The sequence below is a fragment of the Polistes canadensis genome, unplaced genomic scaffold (genome assembly GCF_001313835.1).
Source record: "Polistes canadensis isolate GaletaPanama2010 unplaced genomic scaffold, ASM131383v1 scaffold_72, whole genome shotgun sequence".
NCBI classification, from domain to species: Eukaryota; Metazoa; Arthropoda; class Insecta; order Hymenoptera; family Vespidae; genus Polistes; species Polistes canadensis.
Window position 1 is genome coordinate 506,050 of NW_014569619.1, and position 24,857 is coordinate 530,906.

At 28.4% G+C, this 24,857-nt stretch overlaps 6 protein-coding genes across 8 annotated transcripts; 3 read left to right on the forward strand and 3 right to left on the reverse strand.

Moving 5' to 3' along the window:
* Window positions 1-1,115: 1,115 nt before the first annotated feature.
* Window positions 1,116-3,926, reverse strand: LOC106786404 (WD40 repeat-containing protein SMU1). Its single transcript, XM_014747756.1, has 8 exons — window positions 3,901-3,926; window positions 3,759-3,825; window positions 3,527-3,670; window positions 3,351-3,465; window positions 2,618-3,260; window positions 2,429-2,530; window positions 2,017-2,353; window positions 1,116-1,933 (listed from the first exon to the last, which is right to left on the reverse strand). The coding sequence occupies exons 1-8, from the start codon at window positions 3,924-3,926 to the stop codon at window positions 1,835-1,837; spliced, it is 1,533 nt and encodes a 510-aa protein (XP_014603242.1). The 3' UTR covers window positions 1,116-1,834.
* Window positions 3,927-4,562: 636 nt separating this feature from the next.
* On the forward strand, window positions 4,563-9,942 carry LOC106786397 (insulin-degrading enzyme). Of its 2 annotated transcripts, none has more exons than XM_014747732.1 (14): window positions 4,563-4,654; window positions 5,317-5,525; window positions 5,626-6,126; window positions 6,387-6,589; window positions 6,659-6,907; window positions 6,986-7,378; window positions 7,472-7,581; window positions 7,667-7,811; window positions 7,972-8,082; window positions 8,153-8,273; window positions 8,383-8,589; window positions 8,659-8,951; window positions 9,057-9,266; window positions 9,330-9,942. In XM_014747732.1, exons 1-14 carry the CDS (start codon window positions 4,590-4,592, stop codon window positions 9,573-9,575), a joined length of 3,063 nt encoding a protein of 1,020 aa, XP_014603218.1. In that variant the 5' UTR covers window positions 4,563-4,589; the 3' UTR covers window positions 9,576-9,942. The 2 variants fall into 2 exon arrangements, with proteins under 2 accessions (XP_014603218.1, XP_014603217.1); XM_014747731.1 differs by lacking the exon at window positions 4,563-4,654 and adding an exon at window positions 4,984-5,170.
* Window positions 9,943-10,459: 517 nt separating this feature from the next.
* On the forward strand, window positions 10,460-13,191 carry LOC106786386 (protein krasavietz). The gene is made up of 7 exons (XM_014747701.1): window positions 10,460-10,596; window positions 11,324-11,395; window positions 11,580-11,860; window positions 11,941-12,245; window positions 12,398-12,641; window positions 12,715-12,934; window positions 13,034-13,191. Exons 2-7 carry the CDS (start codon window positions 11,335-11,337, stop codon window positions 13,180-13,182), a joined length of 1,260 nt encoding a protein of 419 aa, XP_014603187.1. The 5' UTR covers window positions 10,460-10,596; window positions 11,324-11,334; the 3' UTR covers window positions 13,183-13,191.
* A 327-nt stretch (window positions 13,192-13,518) lies between these two features.
* Window positions 13,519-16,120, reverse strand: LOC106786385 (serine--tRNA ligase, mitochondrial). The gene is made up of 6 exons (XM_014747699.1): window positions 15,907-16,120; window positions 15,535-15,659; window positions 14,621-15,351; window positions 14,378-14,545; window positions 13,922-14,276; window positions 13,519-13,789 (listed from the first exon to the last, which is right to left on the reverse strand). Exons 2-5 carry the CDS (start codon window positions 15,589-15,591, stop codon window positions 13,970-13,972), a joined length of 1,263 nt encoding a protein of 420 aa, XP_014603185.1. The 5' UTR covers window positions 15,592-15,659; window positions 15,907-16,120; the 3' UTR covers window positions 13,519-13,789; window positions 13,922-13,969.
* A 334-nt stretch (window positions 16,121-16,454) lies between these two features.
* Window positions 16,455-17,688, forward strand: LOC106786387 (oxygen-dependent coproporphyrinogen-III oxidase). The gene has a single exon (XM_014747702.1). The coding sequence runs from the start codon at window positions 16,472-16,474 to the stop codon at window positions 17,639-17,641; it is 1,170 nt and encodes a 389-aa protein (XP_014603188.1). The 5' UTR covers window positions 16,455-16,471; the 3' UTR covers window positions 17,642-17,688.
* Window positions 17,689-18,328: 640 nt separating this feature from the next.
* On the reverse strand, window positions 18,329-24,792 carry LOC106786395 (adhesion G protein-coupled receptor A3). Of its 2 annotated transcripts, XM_014747727.1 has the most exons (13): window positions 24,554-24,792; window positions 24,034-24,244; window positions 23,802-23,945; window positions 23,652-23,723; window positions 23,489-23,560; window positions 23,238-23,309; window positions 23,074-23,157; window positions 22,647-22,976; window positions 22,424-22,560; window positions 21,501-22,352; window positions 21,156-21,402; window positions 20,795-21,088; window positions 18,329-20,714 (listed from the first exon to the last, which is right to left on the reverse strand). In XM_014747727.1, the coding sequence occupies exons 2-13, from the start codon at window positions 24,219-24,221 to the stop codon at window positions 18,392-18,394; spliced, it is 4,815 nt and encodes a 1,604-aa protein (XP_014603213.1). In that variant the 5' UTR covers window positions 24,222-24,244; window positions 24,554-24,792; the 3' UTR covers window positions 18,329-18,391. The 2 variants fall into 2 exon arrangements, with proteins under 2 accessions (XP_014603213.1, XP_014603214.1); XM_014747728.1 differs by lacking the exon at window positions 23,489-23,560.
* Window positions 24,793-24,857: the final 65 nt, after the last annotated feature.

Sequence of the window (24,857 nt, forward strand, 5' to 3'; positions counted from 1 at the left end):
AATTTTATCTTTCTAAGTATAAACAAGAATGCCGACAGGAAAGGAAAGCTAACTCGAGTATTCCTCGTCGTGCATTAAAGTCGCATTAACTAATGTCAAAGAGGAAAAGGAACGGTCTTCCGGTCCATTAGTTACGTACAGTTACACTATACGACACGTAGATCACACGGTAAAGCTAGACTTTTCTCCCAATTTTGCGCTATTCAATTATAGACAATCACTTTCGAAGATTTGTAGTAATTTACAAATGCGGTAAATTATACACTAAAATATGATTACAAATAAGTAAAGGAAAAAGTATTAATACTAATTTGACGATGACTTTCACTATGGATTCAGCTTTATGGTTGGGATGCATTAGACAAGAAGATTGAAGATTTCAATTAAAATTATTTCAATGCTATCTATTTTGATAGAGAAAAAAAAAAGGATGATGCGTTCTCGTTTGTAGGATCAATCGCGCCGTCGATGTATACGACTAAAGAAATACAAAAAATAGATAGAAAAAAGTCGGGTAGGATCGCTTCATATATGAAGATATTAACGAAACCTCGTTCGGTCTCGCCATAAAACGTGCAAAAAAAAGGAGTAACGAATCGGTGCCGGTTTTGGCGCTCTCTAAAACGCCTGAATTCAGCGATCGTGCGCCTGATAACCCGGTTAACCCTACCAGCCCGTTATTATAATATTTGCCGAGCCGAAATATAGTAATTGCTTATTTGTTCGAGCCCAATTACCGCGTGGCTCGCGCACGCCCATGGATTCTCTACGCGGTACCTAGTACCTTTACGTGTTTCTTTCAACTATACAGGGTGATTCTAATTGAACTGGGACAAACTAGCTTTAATGTTTTATCTTAAGCGAAGATTAAAATAAATATTGCACAATTTTATGAAATTTCATTTTCAGTATACAACTATTTGTTTCTCATATGAATCAATATACCTGTGAGATTTAAATACCCTGCTTTTTAAACACTATCATATTTTTTTTTATTACATCAATTGATTCTTTTCTCATTAATTCATATATTAATATATTATAAAAAGTAAAATTGTCAAAATATTAATATTCGATGAAATATTTAAAATTTATTGCAGATTTATATTATTTTCCATTAATTTCTATGCACTCATCGAAATCACCCTATATACCTATCCGATACTCGCTCGATTTAACCACCACCCACTTTTACAACTTCCATCTATATATTCCTTCTTTCCTTTCCTTTCTCGGTTCCTTCCTTCTTTTCTTCTCTTATTTTTTATCCACCTACCTACCTGTCCGTTTACTCCCGCCCTCACCGACGACTTGCCGTAACGATTAGGTTGGAACAATCAGATACAGCCGGATCGGCACGTAATGTCTATTATTGCGTTCGACGTCAAAATAACGACGCGTTAGTTTGAATGTTTCAGCGATATTCGACGTTTCCTTGACGGCGGAACGTGCTCATGCTTGCTTTCTTTCTTTCTTTTGCGAATTACTGGTTTAACCAGGGGAAAGAAATCCAATCGTACAAGCAGAATGACTTCTTTTTACTTCTTTTAAAAATTTTTTTTTTATTAAACGAACCATTATATAGATGTTTCATAAAACGGTTCGTGTCTTCTCTTTCACAGCACATAGAATCATATACGTCACTTATTATTCACTGATCATCAATTGTATTCATAATATAAAAATTAGTAAAGCAATTCACAGTAATGCATTGTAAGATGATCCTTTAAAATAAATGAACTTGCATTTCTTAAACTTTGAAACGCATTATGATCTCACTTCATAAAAATTCATTTAATTCAGAGAAAATCAAACGTCCTTACATTTAGTCCATTCATGGCTTCCATAGTTTTAATAAGCCATCTTCGCTATATGAACATAGCAAGTTCTGATGAGGATGATGCGCTAAACCGATTACGTCTTTATCGTGTACCTACAATCGTAAAAAATCAATAAAATCGTTAGAAAAAAACGCGGTTGTTTACAAGTATTTTTATTTTATAATAAGTTACTCACATTAAGAGTTCTCTCTAACTTGCCGGATGATGTGGAAAAACAATAAAGTACGAGATCTTCACCAACGCAGTAGATAAATTCACCACGTGGGCTTACAACCGTGCATACGAAATCTCCACCTTCTCGTTTACCGCTGGAAAATGACCTTACAATTTGTCCTTGCATATTCATAATAACCACAGTATTTGATCGATTGCAAACAACAAAATGTTCTGGATTTCTTGGAAGAGGATGTACGCTGTTAACTGTTAAATCGGCAGCACCTAAAGACTTGTAAGTTCCTATGCACTCCGTTGTCTTTAAACTCCAAACCTTTACCGTGCCATCTGAGGAAGCACTAGGAAATCAAAAGTATTAATTAGTATATACATGCAATAAATATCAAAAGAATCATATTAACAATTATTAATACCTAATAATATTATGACCATCAGGCGCAAACACAACCTCATTGACAAATGAAGTATGTCCTCGAAATTCCTTAAGAGTTTTACCCGATTTCAATCCATGTATTCTAAAAATAAAGAAAATAGAGTAATAGTACATTTAATGTGCAATAAATTGTAATATAAATGTTTAATACAAACTAGCTTTCATTTACCTTATAGTAGTGTCGAATGAAGCTGACAAAATCTGACTATTATCTCTGCTAAATTGTAAACAAGTAACCCCTTTTGAATGTGCTTTTTCAAATCTCCTTAAACATTGACCGCTTTGAACTCTCCATACTTTAATCTTTCCATCTTGTCCACCTCCTGCTAACATTTCACTGTCACGACTAAAAGACATTGATAAAACAGCTTGCTCCATCATCATAAAATTATCTTGAGCTTGATATTTCAAATCTTTTCTTATTTTCCCCGTCGTAAAATTCCAAACTTCTATAAAACCATCTACGGAACCGGTGACCAAATATTGACCATCCGGTGAAAAACGTGCACATTCTACGTGTGATTTTTGTCCAAATTTGATTTGCTTTGACAACTGTGTAGGATATTTTTCATCCTCTTGATCTCTCACTGCTGCTTTTCCTCTAAACAAATCTATCGTTGTACCTGGTGGTAATAAACCTTGATGCTGTTGCCATTTTAACGCTTGACCCAAAAGAGCGAGCAATCTGCTGGAAGGTACTACAGAAACTTCTCCTGCAAGGGCAGTTGCTATATATGCTCTTCTTTTCTCTTTTGTACTCCCATCTGGATAAGCCTCACGTGGATCAAAATATGAACGAGCAAGCAGATTCTCTATATAATGAACAAAAAAATATTACTCAAAGAACTTATGCGTTAGAGAAGAAAAAAATATATGCATAAATTCATATATTATAGCTTTACCTAGATGTATGTATCTTTCAGGTTCTTGCTGTTTCATCATAATCATAGGATCCGTTTGTCTTAACAAAGAACGTGCTGCTCCCAATTCTCTCAATTCAATTAATTCTAAAACAACCTTTCATACAAACAAAAGTGAGATTACTTATTTATTAGATATATTAACAGAAATAACTTACCTGCTCATACAAATCTATGAGCTTTTTATCAGGTAGCTTCAAAGATTGTATAGCTTTAAGCACTGTGTCCCAGTGACCATTATTTATGTCAGCTACAAATCCATCTACACTGTCCACTGTATTAAGCGATACTCCTGTTTCCTCCTGTTTTATTACACACACACAATTGTATATAAATATATAAATAAAATAATTAAAATTCAAATAAAAATAAATATATTAAGTCAAGTACCTGTAGGGTTTGTAATGTTTTTACTAAATTTGATTCCTTCAAATATTGTTGTATCAAACGAATAACACTGAAAACAAATATAATATAATATATTTATTCATGTGATAATAAATAATATCAACATTATCCATATATTACTTACTCGGCAGATTCTATTTCAATAGACATTGTATATTTGAAAAATAATTAACATTAAAACAGATTATTTTTGGTTATGTTATGTCAATAAAACACAATGAACATTCAATCATAAATGCAGTCAATATAACTAGACGGTGAAGTAGGGTAAGACTAGATAAACCAGATTACCGTTCAAAGGTCTATTCTGATTGGATTATACTGTTCCTAATAAACCAATGAAAATGCACCGTATTATACTAAACGTACTATATAAAGTTATCATTTTTAATGTACGATAAAATACTATGAAAATCAAATTTCTATGTAATAGGACAATATTAGACTATCCTCAAATATTCATGCTGTTTGTTCCAAATAAATAAACAGCTGAACTGCATGGAATTATTGGATAAACTAATATAATATTTTATATTATAATAAATCCTTATAAATAAACAATCATCAAAAAAGATGAAATGATAATTATTATTTAAATTCTATAAAAGAGAGAAGAACAATAAATTTAAAAATTTATATATATATATATAAAATGAATTAAACCCGAGAAAAAATATTCGATAGATTAGAAATTAAGAGTGATTATTGCGACTTACTTCACGTATTTACTATCATGAGATATATATATATCACATATATATATCAAAACACATTTAGATTTTTCTTTATAAAATTTGAAATAAAATTTATATAATGTTTTTGACACGTTTAATTAAATGTCGTGTACTTCATGTACCTTCTCAATCTTTATTCTTCAGGTACGATACCACACGTACATTCACACATACATATATACATACACATACATGCATACATGCATTTTCTCTCTATATCACTACGTCATTCACATATAACCCATATGAGTGATCATTAAGTTATTTCATATTTCATAAATGCTTTCGTGTTCTCTTTATTATTATTATTCATGTTAATATTTTTGAGTGAATGTTAAGAGCATGTTTAAGAAGAATTTTTTAATTAATTGATTATATAAATAGTATTAAAATAAAAATTATCAATCGTTTTAATGCATATTGTCAATTATTCAAATTTGTTGTTATTTAAATAAAATTATCTAAATAAAAAAACGATTACTTTGCACGGTCATTTATTTATACATTCTTTAATTGCGATCATTTTAAATAATTAATATAATTCTTAAACAACTGTTTGCTTTTAATATTCTACTTTCAAATAATAATTGTAATAATGTTATCTCATGAGGATTTAACTGAAAATGAAGAGACTTTGCCACTGGAAATTAGTGTTTCTGAGTAAGAAAAAAATTTCATATATAATAAAATCATTTATTAATTCTATTATATCAACATAATATGCATAAGTATAGTAATATATAATATTATACTCTTTTTTGCTGTATTTGTTTAAAATTTGAGACTATATTTTATAATATTTTTAGAGCTAATTTACCAGAAAATAAAGCTCCATCATTATCAAGTATGTCAAATGTGTTAATTGATGATTATATTGAAAAACGATATGAAATTACCAAATCACCAAATGATAAAAAATTATATAGAGGTTTATTATTGTCTAATCATATGAAAGTAGTATTAGTAAGTGATCCAACGACTGATAGAAGTGCTGCAGCTATGGATGTTCATATTGGTAATGATCATAATTTGTATGAATTCATTATTTGTATGAATTCATTATTTGTATGAATTCATTATTTGTATGTATAATATATTTTTGTTTTTATTTGAAGGTTACATGAGCGATCCTGAAGATTTACCAGGCCTAGCTCATTTTTGTGAGCATATGTTATTTTTGGGAACGGAAAAATATCCTCAAGAAAATGAATATAATATGTTCCTATCTCAAAATGGTGGTACCAGTAACGCTGTTACTTGTATGGACCGTACTATTTATTATTTTAGTGTTACTCCAGATAAATTAAAAGATGCATTAGATCGTTTCGCACAATTCTTTTCGAAACCATTATTTACTGAATCGATGACAGAATTAGAAATTAATGCAATCAATTCTGAACACGAAAAAAATATAAATAATGATATATGGCGCATTCGTCAAGTAGAAAAATCATCAGCTAAGCCTAACCATCCATACTCTAAATTTGGTACTGGTAATAAAGAAACATTAGATACTATACCAAAAAAGAAAGGTATAAATGTTAGAGAAAAATTACTTGAGTTTCATAACAAGTATTATTCTGCCAATATTATGTCTTTATGTATTCTTGGAAAAGGTATGTAAATATGATATAATATTATTTCTTAGAATTAGACTATTTGATTATTAACGATATATAATTAAAGCATCAAAATATCGATTGTTACACTAATATACTTCATATACACTCCGCGCTACTGCTATACTTAATATACATTTAATTATAAAACAAGTTATCTATACAGTAATACAACTACAAGCCTAGCTCTGCCATAATAAAAATATAAAGTTACATATTTTTTAAAATATGAATATAATTTTAAATTTATTAATTAGAGAGCTTAGAGGAACTTGAAAGGATAGTTGTGAATCTGTTTTCTGAAGTAAAAAACAAAGAAATAGAAATACCAGTGTGGTCTGAACAACCTTTTGCCGAAGAAGATCTTGCAAATATATGGTACATTGTACCGATAAAAGATACACGAAGTTTAAACATGATATTTCCTATTCCTGATTTGCGAAGTCATTATAATGCTTCGGTAATCAAAATACTTGAATACATTCGCATTCCTATGATCATATTTTTCTTATCTATTTTTATTTTTCAGCCAACACATTATATATCACATTTATTGGGACATGAAGGAGCAGGTTCATTACTTTCATCCCTTAAAGCATATAATTGGTGCAATTCTTTAGTAGCAGGTAGATCACCATCTCCTAAAGGTTTTAGCTTTTTTCAAATTTCTGCTGATTTAACTGTAGAAGGTATTGATCACATTGATGATATTATCATGCTAACATTTCAATATATTAATATGCTTAAGGAAAAAAAACCAATTCAATGGATTTATGAGGTATAGTATCTCTATTTATATTATATTTTATATATATCATTTCTAACTTGACTATATATGATATATCTTTATTTTTAGGAATATAAAAGTATTGGTAATATGAATTTTCGATTTAAAGAGCAATCTTCACCACAATCATATGTGAGTTTGATAGCACAGGGATTACATCTGTATAATATGGAAGATGTTTTAACCGCAGAACATCTTTTCTTAGAATGGGATCCTCAGTTAATTACTGATGTAATGGAATATCTAAAACCAACAAATATTAGAGTACATGTAGTTGGAAAACACTTTAAAAACTTGGCTAATCAATCAGAAAAATGGTATGGAACCAAATTTAAGAAAGAAAAAATATCATTAGAATTAATTGAACGATGGCAAAAATGTCCGCCCAACTCAGATCTAGCATTACCATCTAAAAATGAGTTTATACCAAGCATATTTGATCTAAAAGAATTACCAGCCGATGTATGTAAATAATATTGATTTTTTCTTTTTTTTTCACATAAGTAAATATAATTATATATGTTTTATTGTATAATAATTCGTTTTTACTTTTAGTCAAACAAATATCCTGTAATTATAGAGGATACACCATTATTAAGAGTGTGGTTTAAACAGGATGACGAATATTTAGTACCAAAAGCTAATATTATGCTTAATTTTGTAAGGTATAATATACATTTTCTCAAAATAATATTATCTTATACAAATTCATATTGACGTTTTTATATAACTTTTTATGTTCAATCACAGTCCAATCGTATACTTAGATCCAGTTAATTACAACTCGTGTTTAATGTACGTTCGTTTGATTCGTGATTCTTTGGCTGAGTATGCATACGACGCTCAATTAACTGGTCTAACATGGGAAATAAACAACAGTAAATACGGAGTTGAAGTAAGCTAATTTATTTAATATTTCAATTTTATTAAAAATATATTATTTAAAAATACTTATATTCACACATAACAATCTAATTTCTTATTAGTATATTATTAGTTACATATCATCACATAATAATATATTCTTAATCAGAGTTATATTACTATGTCCTCAGCTCTCAATTGAAGGCTATGACCACAAACTAAGTGTCCTGTTAACCAAGATCATAAATAGTATGGTCAATTTCAAATTTGCACCAGAACGATTTGAAATTTTGAAAGAAAATGTATGTATAATAGTAATTATTGTAACAACATTAATCGCACAATATGTTTAATGTAATATTTTAATTTTAGTATATTCGAGAATTAAAAAATTTTAACACTGAGCAGCCGTATCAACATGCAGTGTATTACCTTGCTGCTTTATTAGTTGAGCAAACATGGATGAAAGATGAATTATTAGAAGCAAGTTCTCGTAAGTGCATATTTATCAATTATTTTATTATAAATTTGCCATTAATTCTATGTATTGATATATCTTAATTTATTGTCTATTATATATATATATATTTTTTTTTCCTCAGACATAACAATTAAACAATTAAGCACGTTCTTACAATATTTTTTAAATAATATACACGTAGAGTGTCTTGTTGATGGTAATCTTACGAGGTCAGAAGCCATTGATTTGGTTCGCATAGTTGAATCAAACTTTGGAAATAATTTGCCATATATGGTAATACTTTCACCGAGGCAATTGTTAGTCAAACGTGAAGTTAAATTAGAAGATGGTAATATGCAATAAATCATTTCTGATTAAATGACAATATTAATTTCATTATGCTTTATTTTATTTGTAGGGTGTCACTTTTTATTTGAAGTAGAAAATAAATACCACAAAAGTTCTTGTACTGAAATATATTACCAGAGTGGTGTGCAAACAACAGAGTCGAACATGTTGATTGAACTTTTGGGACAAATCATTCAAGAACCATGTTTCAATATTTTAAGAACTAAAGAACAGCTAGGATATATTGTATTTGCTGGCGTAAGAAGATCAAATGGTGTACAGGGAATGAGAGTTATCGTTCAAAGTACAAAACATCCCAAATTTGTAGAAACAAGAATCGACGAATTCATGAAAACCATGTTGGTAAGCTAAGATGATGATACTATTTTCCATCTATTATTTCTCTCAATTATTTCATCTAATTCTTCAATAATATTTTTAAACTTGCTTGTTTTTACTGGAATATAGAATGTTATAACAAACATGTCAGATGAAGAATTCAATGCACATAAGGAATCGTTAGCTGATCATCGTTTAGAAAAGCCTAAAAGGTTGAATTCTTTGAGTCAAGAGTTTTGGATGGAAATATCAACGCAACAGTATAATTTTGCTCGCTTAGATATTGAAATTCCATATTTAAGGACTATAACGAAAGAACAATTATTAACATTTTTCAAGGTATTTATAATTATTTAAAAAAAAATCATCTATTATTAACGATTTCATAATCTATGTTCGCAGGATCTTTGTTTCAATGAAAAACGAAGTAAGTTTAGCGTTCATGTAATTTCTATGGCAAATGGAGGTGCAGGATTAGAAACAAAAAATAGCGAAGAGAATAAAATTGAATCTTTAAATGATTTGCCTACTACCCAAGTAACAAAAATTGATGATATTGTAACATTTAAGAATACCCAACATTTATACCCACGATTTAAGCCTTGTGTTGATTTACCTAAAAAGGGTAATCGCTCTTCTAAATTATAAAAATGTTGTGCAACATAGTTTAATTTTAATTATATATATATGTTATTGTGAAAGACCGAAATTGGAGAATGTTAAAATTCACATGGTCGTTTGGTGTATGTCCAAAATGTTAATGTATAAGAATAAACCCAAATATTCGTATTTGATGTGTTGACAAGCGACCATGTGAATCTTGAGATTCTCCAATTTCGATCTTTCACGATAACATATCTACATAAATATTTAACATTTCAGATCAATGCTATTCTTTTAAACAAAAGTAATACTTGTATTTTTTATTCAATGTTATGTTTCATTGCTTAATACGTAGAGTGGATTGAAAAGTTTTGAACCTTAGCACATACAAAAAATAAACTTTTCTTTTTCTTTTTGTCAGTTTGGCTGACAAAATAATTGTTTCAGCATTAAGCTCAAAACTTTTCAAAATCCAACTAACGTAGATAAAATTTCTACAAATATTTTCTAAAACAATCTATCATTTTCTTTTTAAATCATGTTAAACCTTGAAATAAATGTTGTTTTTTTTTTTTCTGAAAGTTTGAAATAAATGAATTAATTGCAAATTTCTTCTACTTTCATTAGATTTTAAATAGAACTTACAATAGATTTATCGAGGCCAAACTGATCACAAATTTATATCATACGTCAATGACACATTTTTACAATATTAGGCAATATGAATAATAATCGATTAATCGTCGCACAGAGAGTATTGAATATCGTTTGAATATCGATTTTCTATGAACTTTTAAATCTCACCAATCAGTATCGTTTTCTTGGAAAGACTTACACCCCATTTCTGATCGTATTTCTTCTTTTAAAGACTGCAGATGGCGTAGAAGATGGGTGATGGTAAATTTGTAAATATTGTTTGCTCATCTGTAATTTGCTAACTGTAGCTTCTTCTCTGACTAATTCTCTTTGGTTTCGCTGACCTCGAGTGTCCAGAGTCCTCCTTGAAGCATTTCGTATCACTTTAACGCCTGTAAAAGAGTGGTTCTACAGTTGTACGTGCATTAACGTAAGCAAAATATATAAATTATTTTTATTTAAGGTTTATCGTATATTCGTCGTACGATACGTATGTAAGAAAAAAGGTTAAAAGATTTTCAGAGATTTCGGCCATCGTGATCTGCTGCGCAACCTTAACCTCAGACTTGTAATAATCTAAAACTTTTATTATACGTGCTATATTATATTTCCATTATTAGTAAATGTTATCGTCATACTCTCAATTTTTTCATAAATTAAGTAAGGAGGAATTAAAATCGTTAATATATACAAGTTTCTTGAAACCTACTAATAATAATAACTTGAAAGTTACATATTACAGTTATACCAATCATTAGAGCGTCGTTTCTGACTTCTAACAACTCGTGTAACAATGTCTTTACTTGTCTCTAGTATCATTTAATTTCTTGTCAAAAAAAAAGATAATACTCAATTATAGTAAGATAAACACGTTAAATTGTATTTATATATATATATGTATATGGAATATCCAGATATATATATATATATATATATTTTATCCATATATATACATATATATATATATATGGAAAAACAATTTTTCTATACTTCTTTTTCTCTTTATTAAAGCAAGTAGAATTAAAATAAGATGGATTGATTAAAAAAATATTTCGTCAATTAAATTTAAGTTTTGATAGTATTTAAATTTGTTTCTTCTAAAAGAAATCTATATCTTCGATTAATATTATTATTGTTATTGTTGTTTATTATTTCAGAAGGGTATTGTATGAGTCAAAAAATAGAAAAACCGATACTATCTGGTCAGCGCATAAAGACCAGAAAAAGAGGTAAAATAAAATAATATATTTTTTATATGAAACACAAACAATATTTGCCATTGAATAATTTTTATATAAGAAAAAAAGAAAATATTATTTGATAAAATTTTTAACCGATTGCTGGGTACTTATCAAAGTAAAATAAATCTATATCATTGTTGTATCATTTAAAACATTTGTTTACATTGAACAGATGAAAGAGAAAAGTATGATCCAACGGGTTTTCGGGATGCAATTTTACTTGGCCTGGAGAAAACTGGTAACGATTTAGAAGCTATTTCCAAGTATTTAGATTCAGCTGGCTCCAAGCTAGACTATCGTCGATACGGAGAGGCCTTATTTGACATCCTAATAGCTGGTGGCCTCCTCGTACCAGGGGGTTCTATTGCTCTAGATGGCGACAAGCCGGTTAAAACAACTGCCTGTGTTTTCGAACAAGCAGAGGATATGGAATCAATGCGAAATTTTGAACAGGTAATAACATATAATGTGTTACAATATTTTCTGTGTATAATATGCAGATAAAATATCGTACATTGTTGTCATGTTAATAGGTCTTTATCAAGCTCATGCGGCGTTACAAGTACTTGGAAAAAATGTTTGAGGAAGAAATGAAAAAAGTACTAGTTTTTATGAAAGGATTTTCACCTAAAAACAGAATCAAGTTAGCAAGAATGACAGCATTATGGATCTCTAATGGATCTGTACCACCCATTGTTCTTTCTGTTCTTATTAATGAACACTTGGTTAAGGACAATTTAGCATTAGACTTTTTATTAGAAGTCTTTGTGACTTGGAAACAAGAAAAGGGTCTATCTAGTTTAATGACTGCGCTCAAGAAAGGTGGAATTGAAGGAAGGTATAGTAAAACTTGATTAACTATCATTTCTATCAAAAATATTCATTATGCTTACTTTAATGCATTTTTAAATGAAAAGAAAATGTAATAATTATTAACGAAACGATATATCTCTCTTTAACTTGATTAAAATATTATATTTCAATAAATAGGTTAATGGAATTCGTGCCACCAAATAAACGAACAGAAGAATACTTTAGATCTATTTTTGAAGCTGTTGGTTTAGCTGACATAGTAAAACTCCATAAAGCTCAAGCAAGTCAAGAAGCAAAAAGGGATTTGCAACAATCACTTATAGATGATTTAGGTAACAAAAGACCTATGAAGGATATAATATTAGATGTCAAAGAAATGGCACAAAAAAGTGGTATTCCTGAGCATGAAGTTATTGGATTGGTAATTATGACATTTGATATTTTAATTTTGTTTTATATCTTCTTTATTTTTTATTATATTTAAATTTTTTCAGATTTGGAGCGTTGTAATGACTCAAGCAGAATGGAATAAAAAGGAAGAACTGGTAGCTGAACAAGCAGTAAAACATTTGAAAATTTATACTCCATTATTTGATGCTTTTACGTGCACTGCCAAATCTGAGCTTGCTCTTCTTCTTAAAGTTCAAGAGTTCTGTTACGAAAACATGTGCTTTATGAAAGTCTTCCAGAAGATTGTTTTACTCTTTTACAAAAGTATATTTATATATGAGAATAATATTATTTCTTTTGATGATTTCTTAAACGTATTTATAATCTATCTTTTAAACAATTTCTTTTTTATTTATATTTTAGCTGACGTAATATCAGAAGAAGTTATTCTGAAGTGGTACAAGGAGGGACACTCTGTTAAAGGAAAAATGCTCTTTTTGGACCAAATGAAAAAATTTGTAGAGTGGTTACAAAATGCCGAAGAAGAATCAGAATCAGGAGAAGAGGATTAAATTACAGATGTAAATATAATCAATAATTTCTAATGATTTCAGGAAAAATCGAAGATTTCTCATATTTAATTGATCTATTTGATTTCAGAAAAAAAATAAACATCATTGCCAATAAGTAAATTGCATTCTGTCCAAAATACTTGAGACATTTTAAATAAATGATGAAATTATTAATACTGCATAAAGTATTGAAAGGACGAGCAACAATAAGAGAAATCAGACACACTACAGATTAGACAGATGCAAAAAGATGTTTAAATTGTTAAAAAAAATAAGGAAAAAAAAGAAAATAACAATAATAATAATAATAATAATAATAATAATATTGACTACCAATTAGCGTGGAAGATGACAATTGTAAATTTACAATGTCTCTGAATTGTATTACTTTAAGAAAAAATATTTTGTGTTACATTTTTATAACTCCACCACAAAATATATACGGAATAACAAAGAAATTATGAAAAAAAAAATCTTTATCCCTGTGTACGTACAATTTTCGGAATCCCATCTTTCTCTCTTTGTATGATAATATTGTATTAGTTTATAGAAAATATACTATCAGGTGATGTGTTTAAGACTTGAAGTTTTAGTGAATCCTATTTTCCTACAAAATGTAGAGTTGACAGATTAGTGACATGATAAAATTATTTATAACATTTAATTTTATTATTTTATATACAAATAAACAAATAATCTATAAAATATCAATTTTGTTGTATTTTTCATAGATTCTTACATTTCATAATTATAACATAAATTATAACAATATATCTTTTTACAAATTTTAATTGTAAATGCTTGTCAATGCAATTGGTTGCTTTCGTATTAATGTTTTACCGTCCATAAACGGTACCAATGGTTCCGGAATTTTAATACGCCCATGTTCGGTTTGATGAGTTTCACATAATGCAATCATCATGCGAGGTATTGCACAAGCAGTACCATTTAATGTATGAACATGAAGAATTTCACCATTATGTGATTGATATTTTATATTCAATCTGCGCGACTGATAATCTGTACAATTACTGCAGCTTGATAATTCACCAAATAATTTCCTTCCAGGCATCCAAGCATCCATATCTACTTTTCTATTTAAAAAACATACAAAGTTTTATTGAATTTATCAATTTTATACAATAATAAAAAAAAAACAGAATTTTGTTCATTTCTAAATAAAAATTTAAACTACCTATAAGCAGGAGCACCTAACTCATGAGCCGGCATATCAAGTATTTTAAAATGTAATCCTAGAGAAGAGAATAAATCTTCCTGTATATCTAGTAAATATTGAAATACTTCTGAAGATTTGTTTTGTTCGGAGCAAACAAACATTTCAACTTTAGTAAATTGATGAACCCTGAATAAACGAAGAAAGTAAAAATTCATAATTGGTTCTTAATCGATTGTTAAAGTAGTATATGTTGTGTTTTACCTGTATATTCCTTTTTCATTCGATGTGCTTGATATTTCAGCTCTGTAACATCTACTAATAGCTGTCATTTTTAATGGTAAATCTTTATAAGAAAATTTCGAATTGATCAACTTAGCAGCTAATGACATTTCAGCTGTTCCTGATAAGCTATAATCATCTCCATAATTTTTACTTAAATTATATACAAGCGTTCTTGGACCATCCGCTAATAAGCCACATCTTTTTATAATTTCAGTTGGTATGATGTCCGGTACGGATACAAGTTGAAATCCATGTTTAATTAATTTTCTTAGTGTATACCGTATAAGAGCATTTTCCAATTCAGCCAATTCACCTTGAAATATATAACATCGACTTCCCATTATAGGTCCTAATCCTTGTGATCTCATAAGTTTTAACTTTTTAGCTAAGTAAGAAAATTCTTTAGGCTTGACATTAAATTCATGCTTAGATCCGCATACTTTCAATACATGTGGTTTATCTCCATATTCAAATACAGATGAATATGTATCGTTTGGTATTTTACTTAATTCATTTAAAAATATGTCACGTTTTTCTATTTGCTTGAATAGTTCAAGGACCTTGTCTATGTCACCAACTCCCTTTCGTTTTTTTACATTATTAGCAATGTAATCACGATTTAAAGGATCGCATAAAAATTTTATATTATATTCTGGTTCTGGCATACCTAATTTTGTTAATTCAAAATTCTTTTTTGTTAACTTTTGATACTGTAAGAAAATCATTCGTCTTTTAAAAGATATGAATTTTTTAAAATACAAAAAAGTAATTTCAAAATAAAATGTGCATGTTACACTATATAACAATTGTATTTAACGATATTAAATACAATACAACGTTACTTACAATTTGTTTTAAATTATGTAAAATTAAAAGAATTATAAAATACACACCTGCGTACAAAATCTTCTAATTTCAATAAATTGACGTAAACTTTTTGTAAAATTCATCTTGTTCTTTAAATAATTCAAAATAATATTAAAATACTGTGCATTCGTAAACACGGTGGATAGATAACCTATATAATAATTTTATATTTTAGATAGATCTTGTACTTATAATTATATTATCAATCGAATATTTATATTAAATATATATTAATAAAATTCTCGTAATATGAATAAAAGTATTAAATAATTTCTCTTCCATCAATTTACATCATATCTAAAAGTCTCTAATAATATATTAATAAATAGTTAATAAACAATATATAATTCATGTAAAATATTTATTTATAATTATTAAATTTCATTCAAATATAATACCATAAATTAATATTCAAAAATTCATTTGCAACTTTAAACTTCCAATTAAGATAACGTCGAGATTACACTCAGTATGACAGCGCACTTATGTATGGGTAAAAGAAATACATCTTGTACAAAAATACATTCTAAATGATTTCTGTGTGTTAGAACTATGCAATATAATCTTATAAAAAATATCCAATGAAATATTGTTATATTTTAAAACTGAGTATATTATAAAATGTAAGAGTTTCTTTTTATAATGTTAACTTTTTTTTATAAAATTCACGATCTAACCAATATTAGTAAATATCGAATTGTTTATTTTATCAAAACTGTTGTCAATATTTTGAAGATATAAACGAGAACAGTACTTTTTTAGTAATTTTGATTTCCCAATTATAACATAATATAAGTATATTAATATTTAATTATTTATAAATCTACACTTTATAACATAAATTGTTAATTTATTAACAACATTGCATTTTTATATGTATAAATATTACATGTTTTGTATTATATATAATACACACTTTTATATGACCTTTTTTTTACAGTTTTGTTTCATTAAAATAAAACCATGTCTGCTAGAACAATATTGAAAAATTGGAATAAATTTTATGAAATTTTCTCTCATCGTTTAATTGGATCACACCGTAAAGGAATTATTTCAACATTTCTTGGAGCAGGTGTTACAACTGGAGTTGTATTATACAATGTATCTAATAGTAAAGTTATTGCAGCACAAACAACATTAAATATGCAAAATTTTATGGCACAACCTATTACTTCCATTGATAAACTAGAAGAAAATCCAGATGACATGAAAACAAAGATGGAACTTTTAATTTTAAAAATACAAGCTGATTTCTGCAAACAATTAGAATCTTTAGAAGAAAACGATTCCCATTTCACAGTAGATCGTTGGACTAGAGCAGAAGGAGGTGGTGGTATCACTTGCGTTTTGCAAGATGGAACTGTATTTGAGAAGGCTGGAGTTAATATTTCAGTAGTATCTGGTTTATTACCGCCAGGAGCAATACAACAAATGAGAGCAAGAGGAAAACAAATAGATGAAGGATCTTTACCTTTTTTTGCAGCTGGCGTAAGCGCTGTTATTCACCCACGTAATCCCATGGTTCCTACTATACATTTTAATTATCGATATTTTGAAATTAAAAATAAAGATGGTTCTATTCAGTGGTGGTTTGGAGGTGGAACAGATCTTACACCTTATTATTTGAATGAGAATGATGCTAAACATTTTCATGGAACTTTAAAAAAAGCTTGCGACAAGCATAATCTATCATATTATGCAAAGTTCAAAAAATGGTGCGATGATTATTTTTATATTAATCACAGAGGAGAACGTCGTGGTATAGGAGGAATATTTTTTGATGATTTGGACACACCAAGTCAGAATGAAGCATTTCTTTTTGTAAAATCATGTGCAGAAGCAGTTATACCATCTTATATCCCACTGATTAAAAAGCATAAAAATGATGGCTATGGATATGCCGAAAGACAATGGCAATTGTTACGTAGAGGAAGATATGTAGAATTTAATTTGATATATGATCGCGGTACCAAATTTGGATTGTATACTCCTGGTGCTCGATATGAAAGCATTTTAATGTCTTTACCTTTGAGTGCTAAATGGGAATATATGCATGAACCTAATCCAAATTCGAAAGAAGCAAAACTTACGGAAGTACTTAAAAATCCAAGAGATTGGTTAAATTCAACATAAAATTGTTTATTGTCAAAAGTTAATTATATAAATTAATTTGATAGAAAATTTTTTTTAATAATATAAATAATATATAAACGAATATATACGAACGTTAATTATTAAAACGTAAACGTTTGCGTAATCTTTTTGTTTTATAGCCGTGCCGGTCTCCGTNTATACATACATATATATATATGCATAGTATTATGTAATAATTATTTTGTTAATAATTTCTATCTTGTAAAATATAGTTGGTAATATTTCTTAGATATTTTATATTTGTAAATATATAAAATAACAAATGTTATAAATAAAAAATTAATATATAAAAGATAGTTTTGTAATACATACAACACTATTTTCTTTATTAAGATTATTACTCAATAAACACATGAAATAAAAAATAAAAACTCTGTCTTCGTTAAAAACAAAAAATCATATATTAAAACATATACAAAAAAGAGTTATATAATAGTAATAATATCATAATTGTGAAGACAGTCTTCTTAATTATGTACACACGTTCATGAAATAAATACATTTTACAGTAAATAATGTGTATACAAATAATGCAACAGCTTTGGCACATTTACATAGTAATGGTAATCAAGAATGAAGTGTTAATATGATAAGCTGTTATTTTTTATCTTAAATTATTTAAAAAATATAAAAAGCAAAATATTCGGCAATTTTTTTTTATATAATTAAAAATGAAAAGACAATAATAAATATGCTGTTCACAATATACACATAAAAATTCTTATAACATTATACACTTGTTTCTTTTTTTACTATAGATAAATGATTTACTGAAGCATCTACATATAAATCAGTTGCTATATGTTCTTGTACATTTTCAAAAATCGTGTTAGTTGGTATATTTTCTGTTTCACTTACAGATTCAAAATTAGGAGTCATCGTACATAAATTTTCAGAAGAAGCAATATCTGTTAGACAATAAAAATTGGATTCAATATTTTTTGTTAAATCGTATGTACTATTATTTTGTTCTAAATTTGATAGATGCAATTCTTGAAGTAAATGGAAGTCACATTCATCACTACAATTGGAAGTATCAACCATATTAACTACATCATTAGAAACTGATGGTTCTACATTTACTAACGCAAATGCATTATCACTGATAAAACTATTTATTTCAGTCAAAGATTGTTCTGATTTACTATTTAATTTTTTTGATTCAGGAACTATATCGAAGAGATTACAACTACTTGTATTTGTTAAATTTGTGAAAGATTGTTTAGAATATTCACAATTCTTAGTTGTAATATCATTTAATGAACTGCGATGATTCTTTTTAAATAGTTTGGTATGATTTAATGGAAGATTATGCATACTCATAGACTGAAATAACCACCTCGTACTTGGCTTAGTTTTTATTTCTAGAGCACTATCATTCATTTTGGAACATCTTCCTGTGTCTAGCATTTCTGCTGTTTCACAGATATCTGGTAAATTCTGATCGCTTCTTTCGCTTGTCATTTGTGTAGTAGAATCTATTTCAGAACTATACTCTAAACTACATTGTTGTGAAACACTCTTTAAGTATCTCTCTTCATCAGTTTTCATCTCTGGATCAGATTCATGAACAGTTACAGATTTAGAATATAATCTTTGACACGAATTTCTTCTTGGAGAATCCGGTAATGCATTATTTCTTGTAAATTCTTCTTGCATTGTGCAATCATTATTTATCTTTTTTACATTTCGTACAAGATTATCTTGTCCAATGACAAAACGCATTGGAACATTTCTTTCTTCAGAGATACTACCACCACTATCAGAGAGAATATTTACGTTTTTTGTATCACTAATTGCTTTCAATTCTACATGTATATTTGTATTATTTACTTTAGCACTACTACTTAAAATACTTCGTTCAATATTACTTTCCACTTTCACAGCAGGTCGTGGTATAGAAATGCAACTACCACCATCGCTTGTGCCACCGCCATCGCCTTGCTTTCTAGGACCAAGATTATTGTGTTTTGTATGTCGCCGTTGTTTTTTAAAAAATTTCCTTGCTACTCCACTTTGGTGTGGATTGTAAAACATTTCAACACATGTTGCTCCCTGTTCTGTATAGGTAGTTACAGAGTTGTTTGATCGATATTGTTGACGATGCAATACCAATAAATTTATATTGGGTACCTTCTTTGCTGCAATAATTGCAGGATCTTGATTACTTACAAGGTCTGTAATTTTTGAAGTATTACATGTATGAGATCTGTTTGCAGTCTGTCTTGAAGAGCTCACAGAGTTTGTATCAGAAGTCACTTGTGTAGCTTGGGAATTAGAAAGAGGCGCTACGATATTCTGTACTAATGGTTGTTGAGTTGGAATAACAGGATTTGCATCCGATACACTTCGTGTTCTACAACAACGATTTTTTTTCCTTTGAAGCCAACAACGCATTTTCAACCATTGTGATCGTACATCGTTACGTGCAATTCCGTAAAATAAAAATATAAATATACCAAGTGAACTAGTAGAAATTGCATAAACAATAGCAAATATAATTTCTACAAAAGGAATATAAGAGTTGAAAGGTTTTCTAGTTACTGCAGCAGCACTAAACCAAGATATTAAATATAGTATTAAAGTCAATGTCAGGCCGTTTAATTGTGCAATTTGTGAATGTTCCGAATCTTCGATATCCGAGGAAACTGTTTGCGTACTGTGTGCGCTATTTCTGTCGACTGGACTTATATTTGGCTCAAGTAACTCTAAATCCATATTTTCTGTAGCCTGAGTACTCTCAGATAATTGAGCATTTGTATCTACATTTCGAATAGCACATCTAATTAACAAGTGTAAAATGATTATATAGACAATTAAAATTCCAGCTGGTATAAATAATGCAGCAAGCGCAGCTCCATTCGTAAGAAAGCAATACGAATATCCAGCATATTCCCGTAGATTAATTGCACCAGATATACCACAGATTATTAAAGCTATACCCCAGCCAACCAAATAAAGACCTAATAGTGGTTTAGGTATAGGTTGATCTGGTGGCTCATCATCCGATATAATGTCAATGTCAGATTTTGACAATTTTTTATACATATTACTGTGGATGAAGCATAATTAATTTTTATTCTTTAAAATGTAAATAGCCAATTAAAAAATGTTTGAATCAAATATACTTACCTAGCAGATGTTGCCATCCATAACAGACAACTCAGTGATAGATAGTGTAAAACAAGACCAATGCTTTGACAAATTTGAATATTTTCAGTTTGTTGAATACCAATGCTATACAGAAATGATAATAATGCCATAGCAAACCAAGTGTTAATAACGCAATGTTTTACTTTCTTTGGCATATTAATAGAAGAGTAGCATACAATATATGTCACTGAAGTAACTAGCAAACATGTTATTGTAATGAAAGTCCCAATATATATAGCAGGATTCGAGTATTTAAATTTGGGTCCATTTATACTGAAAACATCTGTTGTTAAAATTCTATATATATAACAGTAAAAACTATAATAAAGTTAATAAATACCTAAAACCATCCTGACTAAGATACGAAACATCTTGTAAAAGTCCATAATAACCTAATCTATTACATTGGAATACTATTAAATTATTGAATAAATTTGATAATTGGCATCCATCACTAATCCATCCACCAGATTCATTCAATGTCTCGTCCCAAACTACAGGTTTTGGTTTTTTACCAACATAATGATGTAAAGGAGCTCTTAACATAATATAAATTGGATCAGATAAATTCTTTAATGATAATCCGACTGAAAATAATAATAGAGATATCAATTATTGATCAAGAAAATATATAATTTAAATATTAAGAATAATTGTATTTCAAGAAAATGTTCTATTTGCTTACTCAATTTACTGCCGATTACAGACGTCGAAATGTCCATATTGTCAATATTTATAATTTTAGGAAACAATCTATTATCATTGTACATTGAAATCATAAGTTTATGAGATACTATGGCATCTTGTACATTTTGTAATAATGTTGCTGGTAATTGAATTGAAGCTTCAATTATTTTGTCTTTTGTATTGACAGGAATTGTTCTGTTATTTGTTGTACAATGTAATGATCGTTTATCTAAATCATTAGTAGGATTAAGATTAGTATACCAAGTACACATTAATCCAGTAAAACTATCCCGTTTAACTCTAAATTCTTCCAACGCCATATTTTTTTTATGCATTTGTATTGTTGGAGTGAATTCCGTGATCGTCTCTGTAGCTTTAATTAATCTTGAGCATGATTTATAATTAATTTCGGCAGTTTTTAACATCTCTTTCGGTAAATTCAATAATGCTTCAACAACATTAATAAGCATATTACCCAGTTCTTTCTCATCATTCAAAAAACTTAAATAATTTTCTATTGTTAATGTAATAAAATTAATTTCTATAGGATCAGTCAATTTAACACCTTCGCTGGTGTAATTTTTAAAACGTTTAGCTGTCTCTAATAAGTTGCCTAATGTAAGAGATAGGTTTACTTTAGAAAATTGTTCCAAAACTTTGGTAGTGTGTGATACAAATGGACACATGTCTGTGTTTAAGTTTTCCCAAAATCCAGTTGCATTGCAATGATATGTTGCCCTCAAAGATACTTGCATTAAATTCGATAAGAGATTACCTTCGCAAGGCAATTCTGCTTTCCACCCTACTACTGTTCTAGGCCATGTATACATTCCTTTATTATTTCTAGTAACTGAAATAAAGGTTTACTATTAATATTTTACATGTGATATAAATAAAGAAAATAAAATATATATTTAATACCTGCTAAAGGACAGTAACGAGTTTGTTCAGATATAACTATTACGCTAATTTCTTTAGATCTATTTCCATTCATAGAAGTTAAAAAACAATTCCATTGTCCATTGTGTTCATCCTTTACTGGAATAATACTAAGAGAACTAAATAAAAAGAAAGTAAGAATTATATAATAATTCGGAAACAATACAAATTGTGCATAAGAATAAAATTTAATAAATGACATTACCTGTCAACAATACCACTGTCAGAAAGATATCTATTTTCGATCTTAATATTAGGCAAACTACTTTGTGGGTCTTTGTATACATCAAGATCAAAAATTTCAGTAGTTGTATTAGGATACCATAACCAATTTAATCTTGCATTTTTATCATCTATAATGCTGGGTGCTCTACACTTTAAAGTTATCGAATCTCCAGCAAATACTACTTGGTTTTGAATTGGTCGTAATTCAACAGACGGTGAGGCCCATTGGCAATGAAAATTTTCTAATAATCTAAATTTTTTAATAAGCTGCCCTTTGATATTTACCGGTGATGCACATTTAGCAGGTGGACTAAAACACAGTAAATACAAATTAATATTAATAAAGATGTGGCAAAAATAATATGAGACACAAATTGTAATATATTTTATTTTATATGAAACTTTACCTTAATCTGATAGAGGTATTGTGAAGCCAATAACGAAACCAATAAAGTTCACAATCACATTTCCACGGATTATTGGATAGGTCTCTGTAATTGAAAAATAATTCTATTAAATTAGAAAACTAAACCTTTAAATGACCAATACACAAAAATTTTCTTTTACTTACAATTGTTTCAGTAACTTTAATCTATGAAATGTGCCTTCTTTCAAAGTCGTTAGACTATTTCCACTTAATTTTCTGAAACATTATATTGTTTAGTAACGAACTTATAGTAGTACACGCATGCACTCATGTATTCATAGATATGATTGCATACTAAATAGAATTATAAAATATAATTTATGTAATAGTGCTTAGCAGAAGCAGCATAAGCAAAGTGATAATACATGAGAAAAACAATGCAAAATTCCACTTACAAGCGATCTAAATTCAGCAAATTATTAAATAAAGATGGCATCACCGTATTTATTTGATTTCCCGATAAATCGCTGGTAAAAAAGAAAAGAAAAAAATAAGTAAATAAAATATAAGACAAAGGAAGCGCTCATGAAGATATCTTTTCACGTATACTTAACTTACAGTCTTCTTAGATTAGACAATTGTTTAAAGGCATAGGTATCTATCGTAGAAATTTGATTTTTACTCAAATCCCTAAAAAAAGATAAATAAATATAGAACTTTTCTTCAAGTTGATACTAAATACATGATAATCTAATAACATTCTCTTACAATTTTTCTAAATTTTCCAAGCCGTTAAAACAATCCTCATCTATGGAAGAAATTTTATTCTCAGATAAATCCAAACGTTTCAGATTTGTTAAATTCTTAAAAATATTAGCCTCTATACTAAGAATTTCATTTTTACATAGATCCCTGTAAGAAAGTGTTTTATAAATAAATTGTGTTTAAAAATACATTTCAACATTTTATTTAGCTATTTAATATTTGAAGTGATATTTACAATTGTACTAATTCTACACTGACTTCATCGATATTGATTTCTTTAATCTCTTGTATATGTCCTTCACACTTAACACGTAACCCTTCTGCTTGTGCACCAATAAGTTTGCACATGCATTGTTCTGGACAGGGATGACTTATAATCCCACTTATTTGGACCAAAATTAAAAGAGAAAAGACACCTTTCATGTTTGTCAAAAGTTAGCCTTTTTCTGTATAAAAAAATTTCAGATTAATTAACACTTAAAAATAAGAATTATACAAAGAAAATATACATAAAAATATATACTCCTCGCGTTATCTTCATTTAAAATATTCATTGGTATTTAATAACAATAAAGAAGAAAATAAAACAATATACAAATGTATACATACGATATAAAATAAAAATGAATATGTTTATTGTATTTATAATTTATTTGTACACATTACAGAACGCTATGGTCGATGAAACATTAAAAAGTAATAAAATAATAATGAAATAAATAAATAAGATAATAGAAAAAAACGGTATCACTTACGGCATTAAGAGCACTTACGGCACTTAGGCCAACAATTCAATCGTGCCTTTTACATTGTGTCCACATTTCTTTCTTCCTTCATTTTGAAAAACAATCTTTGTAATTATTATTAAAAATACATACAATTAAAATGAGTAAACAGTATTTCAATAATTGTAATTAATCTTTCGTACACACAAATGTCATACACCAAACTATTCTACTCAACTGAACCTCAAATTCTCAAACTCTAAAGTCATTGGATGCTTTCCAAATAACACTATTGTATATTGATATGTTATAACATCCTCATAGCTGATTGGTT